At 57.6% G+C, this 18,841-nt stretch overlaps 3 protein-coding genes across 6 annotated transcripts in view; 2 read left to right on the top strand and 1 right to left on the bottom strand.

Moving 5' to 3' along the window:
* Window positions 1-1,244: 1,244 nt before the first annotated feature.
* On the top strand, window positions 1,245-4,163 carry LOC125153029 (chymotrypsinogen 2). 2 transcript variants are annotated; one of them, XM_047835878.1, is made up of 7 exons: window positions 1,245-1,296; window positions 1,954-2,057; window positions 2,172-2,251; window positions 2,592-2,670; window positions 2,954-3,134; window positions 3,221-3,354; window positions 4,002-4,163. In XM_047835878.1, the coding sequence occupies exons 1-7, from the start codon at window positions 1,245-1,247 to the stop codon at window positions 4,161-4,163; spliced, it is 792 nt and encodes a 263-aa protein (XP_047691834.1). The 2 variants fall into 2 exon arrangements, with proteins under 2 accessions (XP_047691834.1, XP_047691835.1); XM_047835879.1 differs by lacking the exon at window positions 3,221-3,354 and having other exon boundaries at window positions 4,002-4,096.
* A 513-nt stretch (window positions 4,164-4,676) lies between these two features.
* LOC125153191 (chymotrypsinogen B-like) lies at window positions 4,677-8,570 on the top strand. Its single transcript, XM_047836097.1, has 7 exons — window positions 4,677-4,728; window positions 5,499-5,602; window positions 5,689-5,768; window positions 6,136-6,214; window positions 6,644-6,824; window positions 7,920-8,053; window positions 8,409-8,570. The coding sequence occupies exons 1-7, from the start codon at window positions 4,677-4,679 to the stop codon at window positions 8,568-8,570; spliced, it is 792 nt and encodes a 263-aa protein (XP_047692053.1).
* A 925-nt stretch (window positions 8,571-9,495) lies between these two features.
* Window positions 9,496-18,841, bottom strand: part of BCAR1 (BCAR1 scaffold protein, Cas family member) — a 38,384-nt gene continuing 29,038 nt past the window's right edge. For all 3 annotated transcript variants that reach the window (XM_047836274.1, XM_047836276.1, XM_047836275.1), the window contains 5 exons: window positions 17,636-17,797; window positions 17,348-17,464; window positions 15,078-16,175; window positions 13,891-13,980; window positions 9,496-10,483 (listed from right to left, as the gene is read on the bottom strand). In XM_047836274.1, the coding sequence (XP_047692230.1) occupies window positions 9,971-10,483; window positions 13,891-13,980; window positions 15,078-16,175; window positions 17,348-17,464; window positions 17,636-17,797 (1,980 nt within the window). In that variant the 3' untranslated portion in view covers window positions 9,496-9,970. The remainder of the gene's footprint in view (window positions 10,484-13,890; window positions 13,981-15,077; window positions 16,176-17,347; window positions 17,465-17,635; window positions 17,798-18,841) is intronic.

Below are 18,841 nucleotides of genomic sequence, written 5' to 3'. Positions count from 1 at the left end.
TCAAGATGGGTCATGCCCTTTCATACTGTGGGATCCACACTATAAGCATCCCCCATTTTACATGCTTAGAAACAAAACCAGAGAGGGCAGGTAACCTGCCCAAGTCTCCACAGCTGTTTGGTGCTGAAATGTGTGCCGTGGAGCACGCTACGGTCATCGATGCAATGGAAGTTAAAAACAGCCCTGAGGTACCATTTTCCTTGTGTGTTTCGCGGGGCTTCTCTGTGCCTGGCAGCCTCACCTTCAGATTTCTCCTCTTCCAGTTTCCCTGGTGCTGAGAAAGGGCCCCACTGCCCACCCTGTCGGCCAAGCCAGAAACAGGCCTCCTGCCTGCCTCCCCACGCCCCCATTTCCTGCCTGACCAGCCTCTACCAGCTCTCACTGGGTCCAGTCTTGCCCCAGATGCCACATGCTCCATTCCAGGAGCCCATGGGGACTAAGTGACCCAGCCTCACGTGAACGGGCAGTGGGCGGCTTGGTCTTCTGAGCCGCACTGCACACAGGCCACGTGACCTCCCCAGCTGTGGAACAGAAGGAACCTTCACTGAGACTTCTTGGCCACCCCCCAAGACCAGGGTAGCATCCTCAGCCCCCTGGCCAGACACCCCTTTGTCCTCCCTACTTGATCACACTGCCCAGGTTTTTGTTTTGTTCTGTTTTGTTTTGTTTTTAGGGGGGTGGGTGCAGAGGGAAGGAAAAGAGAGAATCTTAAGCAGGCTCTGTGCTGAGAACAGAGCCTGAGGCGGGACTCAATCCCATGACCCTGGGATCATGACCTGAGCCAAAATCAATAGTCGGATGCTCGACTGACCGAGCCACCCCAGAGCCCCTGCCCAGGGGTTTTGAATAACTAACAGACCAGATAAATTACTTATCCAAGTTTCTCCAGTCTGTGAGACAATAGGCTGGGGCTCAAACCCTGCCAGGCCTGGCCCTGGCCCTCCTGAAACAGGGCCTAGAAGAGGAAGCCCAAGCTTCCTGAGCCCTTCCCTGTGGCTGTGGGTCGAGGGCCACCTTGTTTGGTCCCACCTTCGCCCTTGACCCAGACCCAAGCTCAACCATGGGCCGCAGCTGCTGCCATCCCAGGCCCTGATGCCAGGCCTGCTCTGGCACATCCTGCCTACTCGGGCACACGCCCAGGAAAGGGATTGTCACCTCAAGGTTTTCCGATAACAGCCTGGTGCACAGGGATATAATGGGGAGCTCCCAAGGCAGGGACCCTATGTCTCCTTGACCACAGCACCATGGCCTTCCTCTGGCTCCTCTCTTGCTGCGCCCTCCTGGGCACAGCCTTCGGTGAGTTCGGGGTAAGCAGAGGCCAGGAGGGATGTTTCCGTTGCCCTCCAGCCCCCGAGGCCAGAAGGGGCAGCTGGGTCCCTGCTCCCAGTTCGGCCGAGCACTGTGGTGTGACCCCAGCGGGTCTCTCTCCTGCTCTGAGCCTCACCGGCCCCATCGCCACAATGGGGATGCTGGGAGGATTGGGCCAGACCAGTCAGTGTGAGGCCCCCAGGGGGAGGTGGGCCTTCCTGGGGCTGACTGAGGCCTCACACCCAGTTCAAGGGCTCCGGAGGACGGGTCCGGAGGCAGCGAAAACTCTGAACAGCTAGTGGCTCCCCAACAGACTCAGATGGTGAGCAGGCAGGTGTGGGCGCCTTGGGGCCCGTGAGCCCAGCACTTGACAGCTTGTGTTCACTTGGTGCTTCCTATGTGCCAGGAACATAGCAAGTTCCTGCCTTGCCTGCTCACGCTTTTCTGAATGGTAAAGCGAGGCAGCGATGGGGCTGGGTTCAAACCCACAGAGCCCAGCCTCCGGCCAGTGCTTCAGTACGGCCACCACCTCCCCGCCAGCCTGTTAGGCTTGTCTGGGCTGAAGCACAAGTCAGATTGAGTTGTCCCTGGGGGTTCCCGGGATGCCCTTGGCCTCCATCCCTCACCTCATATCCCCACCCTCAGGCTGCGGGGTCCCCGCCATCCAACCTGTGCTGAGTGGCCTCTCCAGGATCGTCAATGGAGAGGACGCTGTCCCGGGCTCCTGGCCCTGGCAGGTGTCCCTGCAGGTGAGGGGGGATTTCTGCGCACGAGTGGGGGACACGCTGCGGTATTGGCCCAGCTGGGGTCAGGCTGGGGGCTGCTGGTGTCCAGCCAGCACTGACCTCTCCATCTTCCTCCAGGACAGCACCGGCTTCCACTTCTGTGGGGGCTCCCTCATCAGCGAGGACTGGGTGGTCACTGCTGCCCACTGTGGTGTCAGGTGAGGGCCCAGGGTCCCCAGGAAACCCCTTGGTGGGGGAAGACTCCCGGCGGTGAGGGCCATACCTTTAACTCCTCGTTCCTCTGTTTCCTTATTTGGACTGTGTCGAAAACCCAAGTCCTGCTGGTCTCCCAAAGGTTGCTGGGAAGGAAACACACACACAGCAGGCTCTAGGGCAGTTTGTTTCAGGGATAATTATTGAGATTTTGAGCTCTGTCTCTGTGATCAACAACTTTGAGCAGATGCACAAAGGTATATGCGCACACGTACACACCCGGCACCCCCGCACAGCCCCAGCACCTCACGGCAGGAACCCCCTCCTTTCTCTGGCCCTCTCCAGAACCACCCACCGGGTCGTGGCCGGGGAGTTTGACCAGGGCTCAGATGCTGAGGACATCCAGGTGCTGAAGATTGCCAAGGTATGGTGGCCCCCAGAGGCCAGGTGGGGCAGGCCCTCTGGAGTGTGCAGCCCTGAAAACCCCCTGCTGCTCTCGACCTCCCCAGTGGTCCACCATGAGGGGGCAGAGCAGAAAGCAGGGCGTTCAAGGTCTGCACTTCGGTCCTGGGCCCAGCCTCAGGCTCCTGGGGCCACAGAAAGGCCTGCCAAGTTGAACAGGCATTGTCCAGAGAGAAGCACTGAGGTGATTTGGGGGAGCCTGGGACCCTGGTTCAGCTCTGTGTCAGCCTCTGCCCTCCCCATAGGTTTTCAAGAACCCCAAGTTCAACATGTTCACCATCAACAATGACATTACCCTGCTGAAGCTGGCCACGCCTGCCCGCCTCTCCCAGACTGTGTCCCCTGTGTGCCTGCCCAATGCCAAGGACAGCTTTCCCGCTGGGACCCTGTGTGCAACCACGGGCTGGGGCCTGACCAAACACACCAGTGAGTGACCTCTAGCCGGGCGGGTGGGAGGTGGGGGCTGCCGAGCGGGCACCTGCAGGTGCTGACCCCCCGCCCTGCCCTTCTAGATGCCCAAACCCCTGACAGGCTGCAGCAGGCGGCCCTGCCCCTCCTGTCCAACACCGAATGCCAGAAGTTCTGGGGCAGCAAGATCACCAATCTCATGGTCTGCGCTGGGGCTAGCGGCGTTTCCTCCTGCATGGTATGGTCTACTGGACTCACCCAGCACCCCCTTCCCTCCCAGCATGGGGCGGATTCAGGCCAAAGCCCAGGCCAAGGGGCTTGGCCAGAGAGAAGAGATGGAAATAACACATAGGGCCTCTTTTGAAGGCTTGACATGCTCTTTCTGGAATTCCTGCCTGAGCAGTTGTAAAAACTGATGATCTAAACAGAGGGATGCAGAGCAAGGGCCTCTGGTCTCGAAACTGCCATATTGCAAAATTCCATTGACATCATCAATGTCTGAACAAATGCCATCCCCTGGATTAGTGCAGTGTACAACCTGGGCAGCAGAATATAGTGGCCCAGAGGGCTCTGGAAGGAATCGGGCAGCCCTCCCTCCCTCACGGTGGCTCCATAGCCAGGCCAGCACCACCCATGCTTCCTTCCTGTCAAGCAAACCAACTTTATTGGGCCTCTATTATAGGACCCCAGCTGATGGCCCAGATGTTCAGGGGCACAGATCACAGATGGAGCTACTGAAGCTTCTTTCATCATCCCTCCAATATGCACGTGCCGGGCGTCTACTGGCCGTGAGGCCCCGGAATGGTGTCTGGAACAATGTCCAGGGGCCCCTGGCCCAGGGCACCTGGTGGCCAGATCCAAGCCCCTTTCTCTCTCCTCCTGCAGGGCGACTCTGGTGGCCCCCTGGTCTGCCAGAAGGATGGAGCCTGGACCCTGGTGGGCATCGTGTCCTGGGGCAGCAACACCTGCTCCACCTCTAGGCCCGGCGTGTACGCCCGCGTCACCGAGCTCATGCCTTGGGTACAGCAGATCCTGGAAGCCAACTGAGCCGTCAGCCCCACCGTGACCTCCCTGCTGACCTGCTCCCACAGAGTCAATAAACCAATAAAAGATACACTTATGATGGTGTCTCTTATGTTGGGGCCTCTGAGTCCTCCTTCTCCCGAACATGGGTCTTCACTGGGTCAAGTACCAGAGGGTCCCCAGAGAGGCCCCCCCTTTAGTCTTCCTCCCCAGAGAGTGGCCGGGAAGGGCGCAGGTAGATGATGTGAGATCTGGGCCCCCGCCCGGCAGGCACGGCGGCCCGGGGGGTGGGCAGGGAGCGGGCCGAGGAGGGGATGAGCCCTACTGCTGGCTGCACACACCTGTGGTCCCAGGGAACCTTCCCAGGAGCAGCCCCCGGGGCCGACTCTTTCCTTGGCCCGGGCAGGAGCCAGGTGCTTCTGAACCCAAGGACTCACGATAAGGGAGGGATGGCGAGGCGCGTTGCAATTGGTGGGCCAGGGGAATATAACGGGGGTCCTTCGGGCGGACCCCATCCCACCTCCTGAGTGGAACACCATGGCCCTTCTCCCGGTTGTCCTTGGCTTCCTCCTCTTTGGCAGCAGTTCTGGTGAGTGCAAGGTTCCGGTGGGCCCGGCAGCCCCGGACCAAGCCTCTCCCACTCCCCGGCCCCCACGGCCAGAAGCTGGGAACCGGAGGACCAAGTCCCCACACGTCTAACCCCCCGCGGGGGCCGGCCCCCCGCCCACCCCTCTCAGCCTCTCTGGGCGCCTCTCCTCAGCTCCCCACTCCTCCCCCTGGAGGTCTGTCGGGCCCCTCAGACTCAACCGGACAGGCTGGACCTGCCTCATTTTGGCCTTGTCCACCCGCTCAAAAGCCGGGGTTCGTCCGGGCTCCTCCACAACTGGCCCTGAGCCGTAGGAGCTCTGCCTCAAGAATGTCTACCACGCCCATCCCTTTGGCCCCGCCCCCCGGTCCTCTGGAAGTGGGCAGCCTCTCGGGTCTATGCTGCCCTGAGCGGGGCAACTCTCTGACCCCAGCCTGCCCCTGCTGCAGACCCAGGGGCCCTGGGAACAACAGCGACTCCAGCAGGACATCCCGGCCCCCACGCCCCGGGACCCTGGGGTCAGCAGGGGAGGGACGCTCCTCTCAGGACATACAGTGGACACCCAGCTCCCGATGCCCTCAACCTCAAGGACCCTCCACAAGGACACCTGGGGCAGCTGCTGGCTGGGTGACAAGGGGCCGGCTGCCCTGCGCTGGCCAAAGCTCTGGGTGCTAGGTTGCCACCTGGGTTCCAAAGGCCTGGAAGTGCCAGGCTCTATCCCTGGCCCCCTTGGGACACCATCCGCTGACCAGCTGCCGTGTCCCTGCCCCCAGGCTGTGGGGTCCCTGCCATCCACCCTGAGCTGAGTGGCCTGTCCCGGATCGTCAATGGAGAGGATGCGGTCCCCAGCTCCTGGCCCTGGCAGGTGTCCCTGCAGGTGAGAGGGAAGCTGAGGAGAGGTGGGTTAGACGGGGAGGGGTCAGGCGTGAGGGGGAAGGCTGACTGTCTCACCTCTCTCCCCAGACTCGCTCTGGCTTCCACTTCTGCGGGGGCTCTCTCATCAGCCAGCACTGGGTCGTCACTGCTGCCCACTGCAGGGTCAGGTGAGGCCTGCGTGGGGGCAGTGGGGACGCCCTGGCTGTCAGGGAATGACGGTCACTCCTTGCCCTTTCCCACCCCTGCCCGGCCACCCACTAGGCTTCCAGGGAATGAAGCCTGGCGGGAAGGGTCTGACACAGATGGCAGATGGGGACAAAGCTGCTGCTATCCGCTCCCCCCGCCCCCAGAGAAAATCCCCACCCTCATGCCCCCCACCACCTCAGGCCCCAGCCTGTTCCACGAGAGCTGGTCTAGTCCTGTGCCTCCACCTTATAGATGGGGCAACTGAGGCCCAGAGGTCCCCGTGGGAGTGAGGGGCCCAGAAAGGGCTTCCCTCGCCTGGGTACCCTCTGTTGCCTCCTCTCTCTCCAGGAAGAGCCACCGTGTGGTGGCTGGGGTGTCTGATCACGGCTCTGACGAGGAGGCTGTCCAGGTGTTGAGGATAACTGAGGTACCGCCAGGCAGGCCGGCTGAGGAGGGTGGGGCGGTAAGGCCGTGGCAGGGCTGCCCCTGGGCGCCAGGGATGGGTGAGGACCGTGGCGGGCAGGGTGTGTGGGCAAAGAGGACCCCAGCCAGCCGGCTCAGTCCTCACCCACCAAAGCCTTCTTCCCTTCTTTCCCAAGTAAGAAGACTCCTATTCAAACACTGAAGTTTGGCTCATTGTAGAAAAGCACAAAAATAGAAAAAACTAAATATCACCAACGTGTCGAGGGTCATTTTCCCACCAGTTTCCAGAGATTTTGTCCGTGCGGCCCCATCTGTGTTCGCTCTCAACAAGGGCCCCTTGGCACTGAGCCCTCTCCTGGCCTGAGGTCCCTCCCATCCATGAGATCGGCCATCCTCCCGTGAGGACTGCCCAGCCCCCATGGCGTCTCCACAGGTGTTTGAATACCCACTGTGGGACCAGGTTTCGGGCCGCAACGACATCGCCCTGCTGAAGCTGGCCACACCGGCCCTGCTCTCAACAACAGCGTCCCCTGTCTGCCTGCCCAGTGCCAACACCAGCTTCCCTGCCGGCTCCCTCTGCGCCACCACCGGCTGGGGCAAGACCCGGTATAACTGTGAGTGTCCTTGCAGGGGCTTTTCAGAAGGGAGACTCATTCGGCTTTTATGGTCTAAATTCCAAGCACACAAATTCCAAGTCGTATATCTTTCATTTTTTCTTTTTAAACATTTTTAAAAATGTTTATTTTTGAGACAGAGCGTGAGTGGGGGAGGGGCGGAGAGAGAGGGAGACACAGAATCCTTAGCAGGCCCAGGCTCTGAGCTGTCAGCACAGAGCCCGATGTGGGGCTCAAACCCATGAACCGTGAGATCATGACCTGAGCGGAAGTCGGATGCTTAACTGACTGAGCCCTTCAGGCCCTCCTTTCCGTTTCTTTACTTAAAACCCTCTTAATGAAAGAATGAAAGAATAAAGATGAGCTTAAATACTGCACACTTGAAGACGAAGTTGCTGAAGAAACGCCCAAGTACCAGCAGGTGGCACTCTCACTACGTTGCAACGAGGTCCCCACGGTCGGGTTTCCAGCCTGGACTCCTCTCCAGACTTGAGGCGGGCGCTTGTGTCAAGCTCGCCGTGAAGTCTGGGCCGGGAGTCAGATGTCCGGGTGTGGTTCGGGGCCCTGAGAGTCCGGCTGGGTCTCCCCTCCCCCGGCTGCTCCCTCCGCTGACGATCTTCGTCCGGGGCCCCGGGTGCTCCTGCCCAGGCCCCGGCTCACCCTCTGGTCCTTGACCGGGACGGAGGCGGCCAGGAAAGGGCAGCAGGAGGACGGTGCTCCCCCATCTGCCACCCAGAGCGGCGGGTCCCCAGCAGGGGCCCCGTGAAAAGGACGTCAGCCCCCTTCCCCGGAGGGGAGGCAGTGCCCCCCGCCCACCACACGGGCTGCCAGGGCACGGCTCGCGTGAACAGCTGTGCTGGAAGCCATGTCACCACCGCCTGGTGTGGAATCGGAGAGGAAGGGGTCCCGCAGGGACTGTTAGGTCTGAGGGAAGGTGGGGAGCTCCGTTTCTGAGGTCATGGTGATGGGGAAGGACTGGGAGCAGGCAGGGGGGAGGCAGGGTCTCCTCCACCCCGGGGTGGGCCGGCTGGGTGAGGGCTCCTGACCTCCGCTCCCCCCGCCCCGCCCCCGCCCCCGCCCCCTGTGTCCCTCCAGCCAACAAGACCCCCGACAAGCTGCAGCAGGCGGCCCTGCCCCTCCTGTCCAACGCCGACTGCAAGAAGTTCTGGGGCAGCAAGATCACGGACGTGATGATCTGCGCCGGGGCCAGCGGCGTCTCGTCCTGCATGGTAAGGCCTGGCCCCGCCCCTGCCCCCCGCCGGCCCCGCCCCCGCCCCGCCCCCGCGCGGGCCAGGGGGCTGCTCCCTTCTGCCGCGTCCGCTCCACCCCTCTGGGCGGCAGTGGCGCTGGGGCCCCCCACGCCAGCCAGCCGGGTGAGAGTGTCAGCCACGTGCCCCAGGCCCACCAGGAGTAGGCGACAGAGCTGGGCCTGCCACGTGGCCCCGATCGGAGAGCCTCCTGCCCAGTCTCTGCCCCCACACTTGTCATTTGTCTGCACAGAACCTGCGCGGGGGCAGGTCAGGGCACACCGGGGCCCCGGCACCCCGCTTCAGGCTTGTAAACAGGTGCTTTCTCCTCCTGCAGGGCGACTCTGGCGGCCCCCTGGTCTGCCAGAAGGACGGAGCCTGGACCCTGGTGGGCATCGTGTCCTGGGGCAGCGACTGGTGTAACCCATTCTCACCGGGGGTGTACACCCGTGTCACCAAGTTTATTTCCTGGGTTCTCAGGGTTCTGGAGGCCAATTGAACCCCTGCCCCAACCCCCCCCCCCCCCACTTCCGCAAAACCCAAATAAAACCCTAGAGCAACTGCGTGCCTCTTCACTTCTGTGTCCTCGCCAGGGTGCTGAGCGGTGGAAGGCTGGCTGTCTTCACTGGGGTCCCCTCTGTGGAGTCCAAGAGGGCTGACAGACCCTACCCTTTCTTCACAGAGATGGGGAGACTGAGGCCCAAGTTCACATGCAGAACAGTCAGAGCTAGGAGCAGCACTCCCTGAATCCCAGGGCTCTTATCTCACCTGGGGTGCCAGACATACTCGGAAAGGCTGGGGAGGCCACACGTGGACCCAGGACAAGGGCCCTCTGGGCCCCCACACCCCAACTTGGAGGCCAAGTCTATGTGTATTTCAAAATAGACACTTGGGAAGGAGTTCCACAAGCTGATATTATGAGCTTCTAAGAGCAAAGTTCTAGGTGAGGTCTGTGAAAACGAGTTTATGTGGAATCCCCCAGCGGTGCTCTCGACCAATCCTGTGCCACAGTAAAGCCCACCTCGCTCCCGGAGCCGCCTTGGACCCCACGCTGGCCCTCGCTCTGGCCGGGGGCCATGGGACCTCACCGCGGGCTCCACACTCACCGAGCCTCTCCAGCCTCCAGCGCTGGTGTCACAGAGCTTCTCTCCAGCAGCCCCAGCTCCCCAGGTCTCAGGGCCATTGGCACACCTGCCCCCACCTTGCAGAAGACCCCTGGCCTCACGCCACTAGCCCAGCCCTGTTTCCCAGGGCCTTGGTTTCCTCTTGAAGGGACCCACTTTTTCTTTATCCTCCCGAGAGAGAACTGCCCATGGCATCACCACAAATCCTCTCGGTCGGCTGCTCCTCCCCTGCGGCATCTGAGATCAAGGACACACCTGCGCACACCCAGGGGCCCTCCTGCCTCTCACACCAGAGGCCGCTTTTCATTTTTAAGCTTTTATTTAAATGTAGACTATTAGTCAAATGATTGGAAAATCAATAATGAAAAATAGTGTTTGGGTTCTTCTGGTTACAGTGGCGCTTGCACTGTCGGGGGAACATGGCACTCCTGTGGGTCAAGGGTCAGCTCAAGGGAGCTCAAGGGAGCTCAAGGGGTCGTCTGAGGCCATGTGGGTGGGGGGGCCTGTGCGGCTGGCCTGGCCCCCAGGGTACTCAGGGAAGACCACCAGCTCCCTCCTCAGGCTCGGCTCCCGGGGGGTCCAGCTCTGCTTGGGCTCCTCCGAGGAGGCCCCGTCCCATATCCTGCCCCATCATAAATATGTACAAACCCCTGGACAGTCTGGGGCACCAGGCCCGGGCAGAGCTGGGGTGCCTGTCCCCACGCCTGCAGCATGGCGACTCTCTCAGGGCGGGTGCCGCCCTCCTCCCGACCCCCACCTCTCTGGTCCCGTGCTCTCAGGCGGCGGCCAGCTGGCCCAAGACCCGGCGGAACTGCTGGGTGCTGTGCCCCAGCTCCTTGACCCTGTCCACCATGTCCTGGGCGGCGGCGGGTGACGGGTACTGCAGGGCGGCAGCCTTGGTGGTGGCGACGATGCCACGCAGGAGGTCACACAGCAGGTTGCTGTAGTGGGTCACCTGGCTGCGCACGTCGGCCGCCTTGGCCTGCCGTGACAGCGTGTCCCCGATGAACACCAGCTTGTGGGCACTGAGGATGACGAACTTGCTGTGCGCCACGAAAATCTTGGGCGGCTGGTTGGTGGCCACGGCAGTGAAGAAGGCGTCCACGGCGTTGGTCAGGGTGGTCAGGTTCGCCTCACACTGCTCCAGGTAAAAGAGCAGCAGCTGCCGGTCCGAGGGCCCCAGGCCGCCCGGCCGCCCTGGGGCCAGGGGCTGGGCCGCCGTCCAGTTGGCCAGGTCGTGGTCGATGGGCCGCGACACCTCCTGCTCCAGTCGCTCAAACTGCTTCAGCTGGGGCAGAGGGAGAGCAGAGTGAGCATCGCAGCCGCACGCACAAAGGAAACCCGCTATCTCTGCGCTACAGGCCGCGCACGGGTCCTCTCCAAGGAGCTTCTGCCCATCTCGGAAAGGTAGGATTCCATTTACAGAACAGTTTTGAAATGACAAAAGGACAGAAACGGAGAACCAATGAGCAGTTGTAGCGTTTCGGGACGCCAGTCTGTTGGTGTGGGTGCTGTTCCCTGCTGCCTTAGGACACAATCCTTGGGGGACACTGGGTGAAGGGCACACAGGACTGTTCTGCACTCTCTCTGCAACCTCCTACGAATCTATGCGTACTTCAAAATGAGTTAAACACACACACACACACACACACACACACACACACACACACACTCACACACATTTTTGTCCTTAACATATACGTTGTAAAAAGATTCAAATACATTAAGCAGAAAAAAAAAAGGTGTCACCTGGAAACCCACGCACCCAGAAATAACCTCTGATAAAGTACAATTCTGGTAAATTATCTTTCTGTGACACGGGGCTCGATCCCATGACCCTGAGATCATGACCTGAGTCAAGATCAAGAGTTGGACGCTTAACCAACTGAGCCAACCAGATGCCCCTATAAATTATTTTTTACAATCAAACATTAACGTATTTACAGATGATATGATATAATGTCTCCAAAATAAATTGGGGGGAAGGGGTGCTAGATAACCAGGTTAGCTATTGTGCTGAGGGATTGGGGCTGGGTGAATGGTATCGGGACTGTCTTCTTTAATTTTATAAATATATCCAATTTCCCACAATAAAAACTTTATCAACGTTTATTTATTTTTGGGACAGAGAGAGACAGAGCATGAACGGGGGAGGGGCAGAGAGAGAGGGAGACACAGAATCGGAAACAGGCTCCAGGCTCTGAGCCATCAGCCCAGAGCCCAACGCGGGGCTCAAACTCCCGGACCGCGAGATCGTGACCTGGCTGAAGTCGGACGCTTAACCGACTGCGCCACCCAGGCGCCCCATAAACTTTAAACAAAAAAAGAAAGCGCTGGCTGGCTTAGCTGGTAGGACATGTGACTCTTGATCTCGGGGTTATAAGTTCGAGCCCCACATTGGATGTAGAGATTACTTAAAAAAAAAGAAAAGAAAAGAAAAGAAAAAAGGTAGGTCATGGTATGTGTAAAACTTCAGAAAACAAAATTCACATAAAAAACTGGTGACTATTCTTCAAGATGTTTTCCTTTAAACATGAATATTCCTATTTCCTTTTTATTTATTTATTTTTATTTCCTATTTCCTTTTTAATTAGTAGACTGGAAACACAGTACATGTGACTCAAGAACATGGGGTTTATGGGCACCAACTCACTACGCTATCGAAAATGTGCAAGTAACTTCTGATTTCTCAAAAACTTAACTACTCACTAACAGCCTACTGTTGACTGGAATCATTACCAAGAACAAAACTAGTTGATTAACATGTATTTTGCAAGTTACATGTATTATATACTGTATTCTTACAATAATAATTTTTTCAGTATTTCTAGGCTATGTGGTTCATCTGCAAGTTTTTTCAAATTGTTTTAAGTCTCCAAAATACTTTTCCAATATGTTTATTGAAATAAATCCAGGTGCAAGTGGATCCATGCAGTTCAAACCCGTGTTGTGCAAGACTCAACTGAAAATATAGTATTTTATATTCTACTGTTAGCACCTAACAGTAGGTCACATGCTTCGTGTCAGTCATGACAGGAGGAGGGAAAGGGAAACTTCTACAACGGGCAGCCCCTGCCTTGGGAGTTATCAGCGTGGACTGACGTGTCCTTACCAGCGCTGGTTCTGCCCAGGGGACTAAGCGGCTGTGACCAGCTGTGCACAGATTCAGGGAAAGACAAGTTCTATTTTACCACGATTTCAAGGCTTAATTGGCTAAACCACCCTGGAACTGCCCTGTCCAAATATCTGAAACACTCGGACTTTCCTCCTCAGGCAGCAACCTGGTGAAACTCACCACTCGGCTCTCATATCCAGCGAGAAGCACACTCATTTTTAGTTTGAACTCTGCAGGGTCTTTCCTGTTTTCTGACAATTCTTAATAGCTACATACTGTTCTACTCTATGAATGTTTATATTTTATTTAATCAACCAATATTCCAATATTAGATATTTGGGGTGGGGGGTTCTAGATCTTTCACTGATGTGGAAACAGAGCAATCAACACCCTTGTCCATACATTTTACCTGCCATATTATACTTGTGCTTTATGCTCTGGCCTAAGAGCTCTAGACCTTTAGAGTTTTTCATCTATACTCCTATCTCTTATTCTAGCTTCTAGTAATTTCTCTAAGTGATCAAGCAGTTACATGAAGAGATTTATATTCAGCTCAGCACCGTTTACAGAAGTAATTCTGGGAATAACTGACATGTCCACCAACAAGGGACTGGATAAATAAATGCTGGAAGGGTCCAGAGAAAGATAAAGTACATGTTCATTTCTCTGATCAGTGGAGATTCCGTATATTATTAGGCAGACAGACAGATGATGAATGGATAGAGAGATACCTAATAATTACCCTTGGTTCCTTTACTGAGTACATTATATGGGCCAGGCACTTCCTAAGAATTATACATTCTTTACTCACTCCTTACAATTACCTTGAGATGGATATAACTATGATCTCCACTTCACAGCTGGGGAAACTGTGGCTTTGTGGGTCTCAGGATGGAGCCGGCTCTCACCTACACCATCCTTCCCCCTGACCGGTGGAGGGTGGGGGGTGGGGGAATGGGTGGGAGGTGGAGGGGTGGAGCGAGGACAACGTTATGGGTGATGTTTCTGTGCTTATTTTGTGCTAGTCTATGTTTCAGTTTTTTATTATTTTCATAATCAGATAAAACTTCCTTATTTCTTTAAAAAAAAATCCCTTTCCCATCCTCAGGAAATGATCCAAAGTATGAAGAAAATTCTATGTCTTCAGATAAGCACAGTAGTATCATTATACTCAGGGAAACTGGGTACAATGTAAACAGTCAACAATAATAGATGTTATGAGGCCTTTAAAAACAATTTATAAGGAAGGTTTGATGCCATGGAAAAACATTGGGATAAAAGCAGATGTAACTATTCACAAAGTATCATCTCAAACACATGGACAGAGGTCACCCCAGGGGCAGGAGCGGGGCTTAAAACCAGCCCCAGTGCACCACCAGTACCTCTGGGGCTTTTTCCCTGTCTTACACTTTTGTGTATGTGCTCCCTAAAAGGTCTACCATGATTACTCTCATAATAAGTCACACACAAATCCAACAAACACACGGGGAGACAGCCACACAATTGAGCAGGGCCTGGCTGGCTCACTGGCCCACGAGCAGCCCAAGCAGAGAGAAGCTGGCCAGCCTGGGGATCCTCACCTGCTGCAGCTCTAGCTGGCCCTTCCCCTGCCGCATGATGTTGCCTTTTTCCAGCAGTTCCTTCTGGGTCTTTTCAAACTCTTCCTTCCCCTGGAGACAAGACACAAGGACCGGGCTGAGCCACAAGCCCCCACAGGTCTAGCGGGGCACAGGGCAGGGAAGCCAGCCACCAGGTGGCGCTGCGAGCCAGGCCCAGGCTCACACTGCAGCCATCAGACTCAGAGTGGGGACAGTTTCCCAGGAGGCGCTCTTGCGGCCTCTTTCACCTCCTCTAGCCCAGAAAAGGGCTGGGTACACTGCGTGTGGCCAGGTCATCCTCCCTGCCCCCGCTTCCACACCAGGAACCACACTCAAACCCGTCCCCTTGGCATACGGGGCCTGTTCATCCATCCCTGACCACCTGGCCTTGGCACCTGCTGCCTCTCAACCTGGAATGCTCCTTACCAGGGCACTCAGCTGGCACCCAGGGCTCTGCTCAGAGGCCTATCCCTACCCCATCTCCCCATCTTCTTGTTTTACTTATTACCCCACACCCGCAACTATCTCTGCCTTTGCTTATACTTCAGAATCCATCTCTTGAGACAGAACAGAGGCACTTCCTGCCCTGGTCACTGGAGAAGCCCAGCCCTGGCTGGTACTGCAGGACCCCTGATGACACGGCCAGGTCGATCTAAAGGGCAATAGGTAGGTAGAGGAATGGGTATGGAGCAGGGGGCATATAGCCTAGAAGGTCAAAGAGAGTGGGCACAAAGATGCCTCGTTGGCTCAGTCAGTTGAGTGTCCGACTCTTGATTTCAGCTCAGGTCATGATCCAGGGTTGAGAGATCAAGCCCCACGTCAGGCTCCACACTGAGTATGGAGCCTGCTTGGGATTCCCTCTGTCTCTCTGTCTCTCTCTGTCTCTCTCTCCCTTTGTCTCTCTCTCCCTCTGCCCCTCTCTCCTGCTTACACACGCCGTCTCTAAAATAAAAAATAAAAAAATTTTAACAATAAAAATGGAAAAAAGAGAGTGGGCAAAGGGACTCACTGAGCCTACTGGGGCACAAATTCTCCTTTGGCCACAAAAGCCCTCCGTGTGGAGGGGATTAAGGTCCCCATAACAGGGGTGGCGAAACTAGGGCCCGGAGGAGGCCAGAAGGCTTCCCCCAGGGAATCCTCTGGGGATGCTGGGCAAGGCGGGCACCTACCTGTAGATGGACGTAGTCATAATCCTCCATCCAGCCCCCCTCACTGTTCTCATACTGCCCATCTGGCGAGTCCTGGGAGGTGAACTTAGGAGGTGAGGGCAGGGGCCGGGACTGGATGCTGCTGGCCTTGTCGATGGGGTTGGGGTGCAGGGAGCCGCCCCCCTCAGGCCCCGGGACAGGGGCCTTGGTCCGTCTGAAGAGCAGCGAGGCATTGCCATGCAGGAAGGAGGCCAGCTGCTTGGCGTCCTCGGGCACAGCCCGTGAGCAGGCCACCAGGCGGTCCAGGTCTTCGGGAGCGGCCCCCGGGCCTCCCCGGCCACCGTCAAGGGCCTGACCATGGGCCACCAGCGTCTGGTACACATCCTCCATTTTCTGCAGCTGCCGGCCAAGCTTAGCGTGCAGCGTGCGGTCAGAAGTGTGGGCAGCGTTGCCTATGGCACCGCGGGCAAACTCCAGCAGCTCATGGACAGCCCCCTGGGCGGCGGCCACGGCGGCCCGCAGGTCCTGCACCGGCGGCTCCTGAGGCTCGGAGGCACCACGCCAGCCTCCACACGCGGGGATGCCGCCCGCCAGGTCCAGGAGGTGCGCCACGCTGGCACTCACGCCCTGCTGCAGCCGTGCCAGGGCCTCCACAGCCGCCTCCAACTCCAGGGGCTCACGACCCGGCACCGCAGCCTCCAGGGAGGAGGCCGACTGGCTGCTGCGTGTGCTGCCCGTACTGGAGGCCGACAGGCGCTTGCCATCAGCAGGGGCCTCCCGCTCCGCCGGGGGCGGCACCGCGTACACGGTGTCATCAGCCGCGCCGCCATCGGACGCCTCTGGAGGAAGAAGCCGCTCACGGGGCACGTCATAGAGGGTGCCGGGACCGGGCCGTCGCAAGCCAGGGGGTACGTCATAGAGGTCAGGAGCGGGGGGCGGCACGTCATACACATCCTCAGCCGGCAGCGAGTCCGGAGGGGGTGCGGCGAGGACCAGCGGGTGGCGGGTTGGGTCAAAGGGCTTGGCCTTGGCAAAGGCGGGGGGCACGTCATAGGTCTCCTCACGCAGCAGTGGGCCGTCAGGCACATCCTTGCTCACCGACGGAGGAACGTCATACACCTGGGGGCACAGGAGCGGTCAAGGGTGCCCGCCCAACCCCTCCGGGAGCTGAGGATCAGCACCCAGTCACACATCCAGACACAGCACAGGTGCGCACGCGTGTCACGGTTCTTGTCCACACAGGTTGTGGCTAAGAGCCCAATTGTGGAGCCAGACCTGAGTTCAAAATCCTGGCTCCACTGCTTACTAGCTGTGGGATGTCAGGCAGGTGACTCAATTTCCCTGTGCCTATCTGCTCAGCCAGAAGATGAGAGAACTCTTTCAAAGGTTTGTTGTGAGGATTACATGAGTTAATTCACTGTGTAAGTATAAATACTTGGTGAGAGAACAGCGGTCATACCACCACCACCACCACCATCACGGCCACCATGACCGTCACCATCATCACCACCACAACCGCTACGTCACATCACCGCCACCACCTCACCCCATCGTCATCATCACCCTCACCATCATCGCCACCATCATCTTCATCATCACTACCACCACCACCACCATTTATGTATTCTCGACTCTGTGGCAGAAACTAGGAAGATTTGTGTTATATTTAGGATGGCAACACCTTGGTTTACCCAGGACGGTCCTGGTTTATGCCCGATGCCCCTCATAATTACTAGTCCCCCTTTCACTCTTAGAAGTGTCTTGCTTTGGGGTGCGGGTGGCTCAGTCAGTTGAGCATCCGACTTCGGCTCAGGTCATGATCTCACAGCTCGCGAGTTCGAGCCCCGCGGAGGGTTCTGCACTGACAGCTGAGAGCCTGGAGCCTACTTCAGATTCTGTGTCTCCCTCTCTCTCTACTCCTAACCCACTCGCATTCTGTCTCTGTCTCTCTCAAAAATAAATAAACGTTTAAAAAAAAAAAGTGTCTTGCTTTGAATAATAAATTCTGTGGTCACCTTTCTAATATCCTGTGTGATCCTCTCAAGAACCTGCTAAAGAAGACCTTACAAGTGGTCCTCTTGCCGACAAGTAAGCTGAAGCTCAAAGGAGCACTCAGTTTCTACTTCCGTCACAGAGCAAGGGACAGAGCTGGCGCCTGTTGTCACGTTTCTTGTTGCCTCTATCCCTGCAAACATGGGTCCCCACCCCACCCCACAGCACAGGCACACCCAAAGCTCTTTATAGAGATCAGGCCTCAGCCCGTGAGGCCCCAGGATTCCCTGACTACTCACGGCATGGTGGTTAGACAATGGCAGGCCCTTCTCCACACTGGGGGGCACATCATATACATCCAGCGATGGATCCCGGCCATTAGGACCCTTGACAGCCATGGGGGGCGTGTCATATACCTGAGACAGAAAAGTGCAGTGATATGGGGACTAGGGCCACCTGAAGGGATGGGAAGAGCAGAAACCACACAGCTCCTCCCCTAGGACCACCCCAGCCAAGGCAGAGAAAGCACGGCTCCCTGAGTGGGGCTGGGCTGAGGCCCTCACCCCGACCCCTACCCCAATACCTACCTCCTGGCCATACTGGCTGGGAAGCAGCCCCCGAACAGGGGGCACGTCGTAGATGTCCTGGGGCCCCGGGGCTAGCAGGTGGCGTGGGATGTCATACTCGTCCTGCTCTGGCTGGGAGGCCTCGAACACATAGCCCTGTCCCACACGGGTGGGTACCACCACCTGGGGGCAGATAGTCAACCGTCACCACCCTGTCACCTCCAGCCTAGAAACCAGACTCCGGGACCCATCCTCTGGTCTTTGGGGAGACTCTACACCCCCATGAGGTGGGTGAGGTACACAGGGAGGGTGCGGGGGTTTCCAAAGGTGGGCTGGGAGGCCAGTCAGAGGCAAGGTTTTCTCATTCCTTTTACCTTTACCCTTTCTTCAAAGCACAAAGTGTTTGGGGAGCACTAGAACCCCCAGGGTTTATTTAGAGTTGTCTGGTTCTGGCCAGGAAATGTCAAGTAGTCTCTACAGGTGGATGACCTGGAAGGTTCCAGAGGAGCATACAAGTGGGCTTGACTGGGATGTCCCTGCCTCACAACACCTCCTAGCTGCACCCTCCTCAGAAAGGCTTCCAGTAAGGGGCTCTCTCGACTGCAGGACCAGCTTCTTGGCTCCAGGACGAAGAGAGGATAGTGCCAGGCTGTGCCCTCCTCACGCTGGGCCCAGAGGTGGCCTGCAGGAGGTCCCAATAATTGGCGCCTGGGGCTCCCAGAAGGTGGTGGCCTGGAGAGCAGCAAGTGGTGCCCCTGTCGTCCTCATCAACCAAGCATATGCTGGGGAGATTCCTGAGGGCTGGGCCACCAAAGACTCCCAGACCATCAGGGCCAGTTCTGGGGCTATTCTGCAAAGTTGGGTGTGGGTGTGAGGGAGTGGCCAAGACTACAGCCAAGACCCCCGCGCTCCAATACACCACGCCCACGGGGCCGCCAAGGCCACCACTAACCTGAAAAGGAGAAGACCTTAATTAGGGGTCGTTGGCCCACAGAAGGGGCCAACACGTTCCCCTCTCTGGTGCCCTTCCCTGGCCTGGTGTCCAGGACAGCAAACTGCTGAGAGCCCTTCACACCAGCCTCTTTCCCGGCAAGCACCCCGGCCATGCAGGCTGCAGGCGGCCCAGTGGGAGGAGCTGGCAGGATGGAACCCAGCTCAGGGCACGCCTCCCCCACAAGGCTCCCAGCTCAGCACTCTGGGACAGAAAGGCCTTTTGTTCCCTAATCA

The sequence above is a fragment of the Prionailurus viverrinus genome, chromosome E2 (genome assembly GCF_022837055.1).
Source record: "Prionailurus viverrinus isolate Anna chromosome E2, UM_Priviv_1.0, whole genome shotgun sequence".
In the NCBI taxonomy this organism is placed as follows: domain Eukaryota; kingdom Metazoa; phylum Chordata; class Mammalia; order Carnivora; family Felidae; genus Prionailurus; species Prionailurus viverrinus.
The sequence above is the reverse complement of the archived record's forward strand: the minus strand, read 5'-3'. Positions and strand labels throughout refer to the sequence as shown.

Excerpts from the sequence above, each read along its gene's own strand:
- LOC125153029 (XM_047835878.1), top strand. The coding sequence starts at position 1,245 with ATGGCCTTCCTCTGGCTCCTCTCTTGCTGCGCCCTCCTGGGCACAGCC. Across the intron at positions 1,297-1,953 it reads CCTCCTGGGCACAGCCTTCG|GCTGCGGGGTCCCCGCCATC; the intron begins GTGAGTTCGGGG and ends CCCCACCCTCAG. Across the intron at positions 3,135-3,220 it reads GGGCCTGACCAAACACACCA|ATGCCCAAACCCCTGACAGG; the intron begins GTGAGTGACCTC and ends CTGCCCTTCTAG.
- LOC125153191 (XM_047836097.1), top strand. The coding sequence starts at position 4,677 with ATGGCCCTTCTCCCGGTTGTCCTTGGCTTCCTCCTCTTTGGCAGCAGT. Across the intron at positions 6,215-6,643 it reads AGGTGTTGAGGATAACTGAG|GTGTTTGAATACCCACTGTG; the intron begins GTACCGCCAGGC and ends GCGTCTCCACAG. Across the intron at positions 6,825-7,919 it reads GGGCAAGACCCGGTATAACT|CCAACAAGACCCCCGACAAG; the intron begins GTGAGTGTCCTT and ends GTGTCCCTCCAG.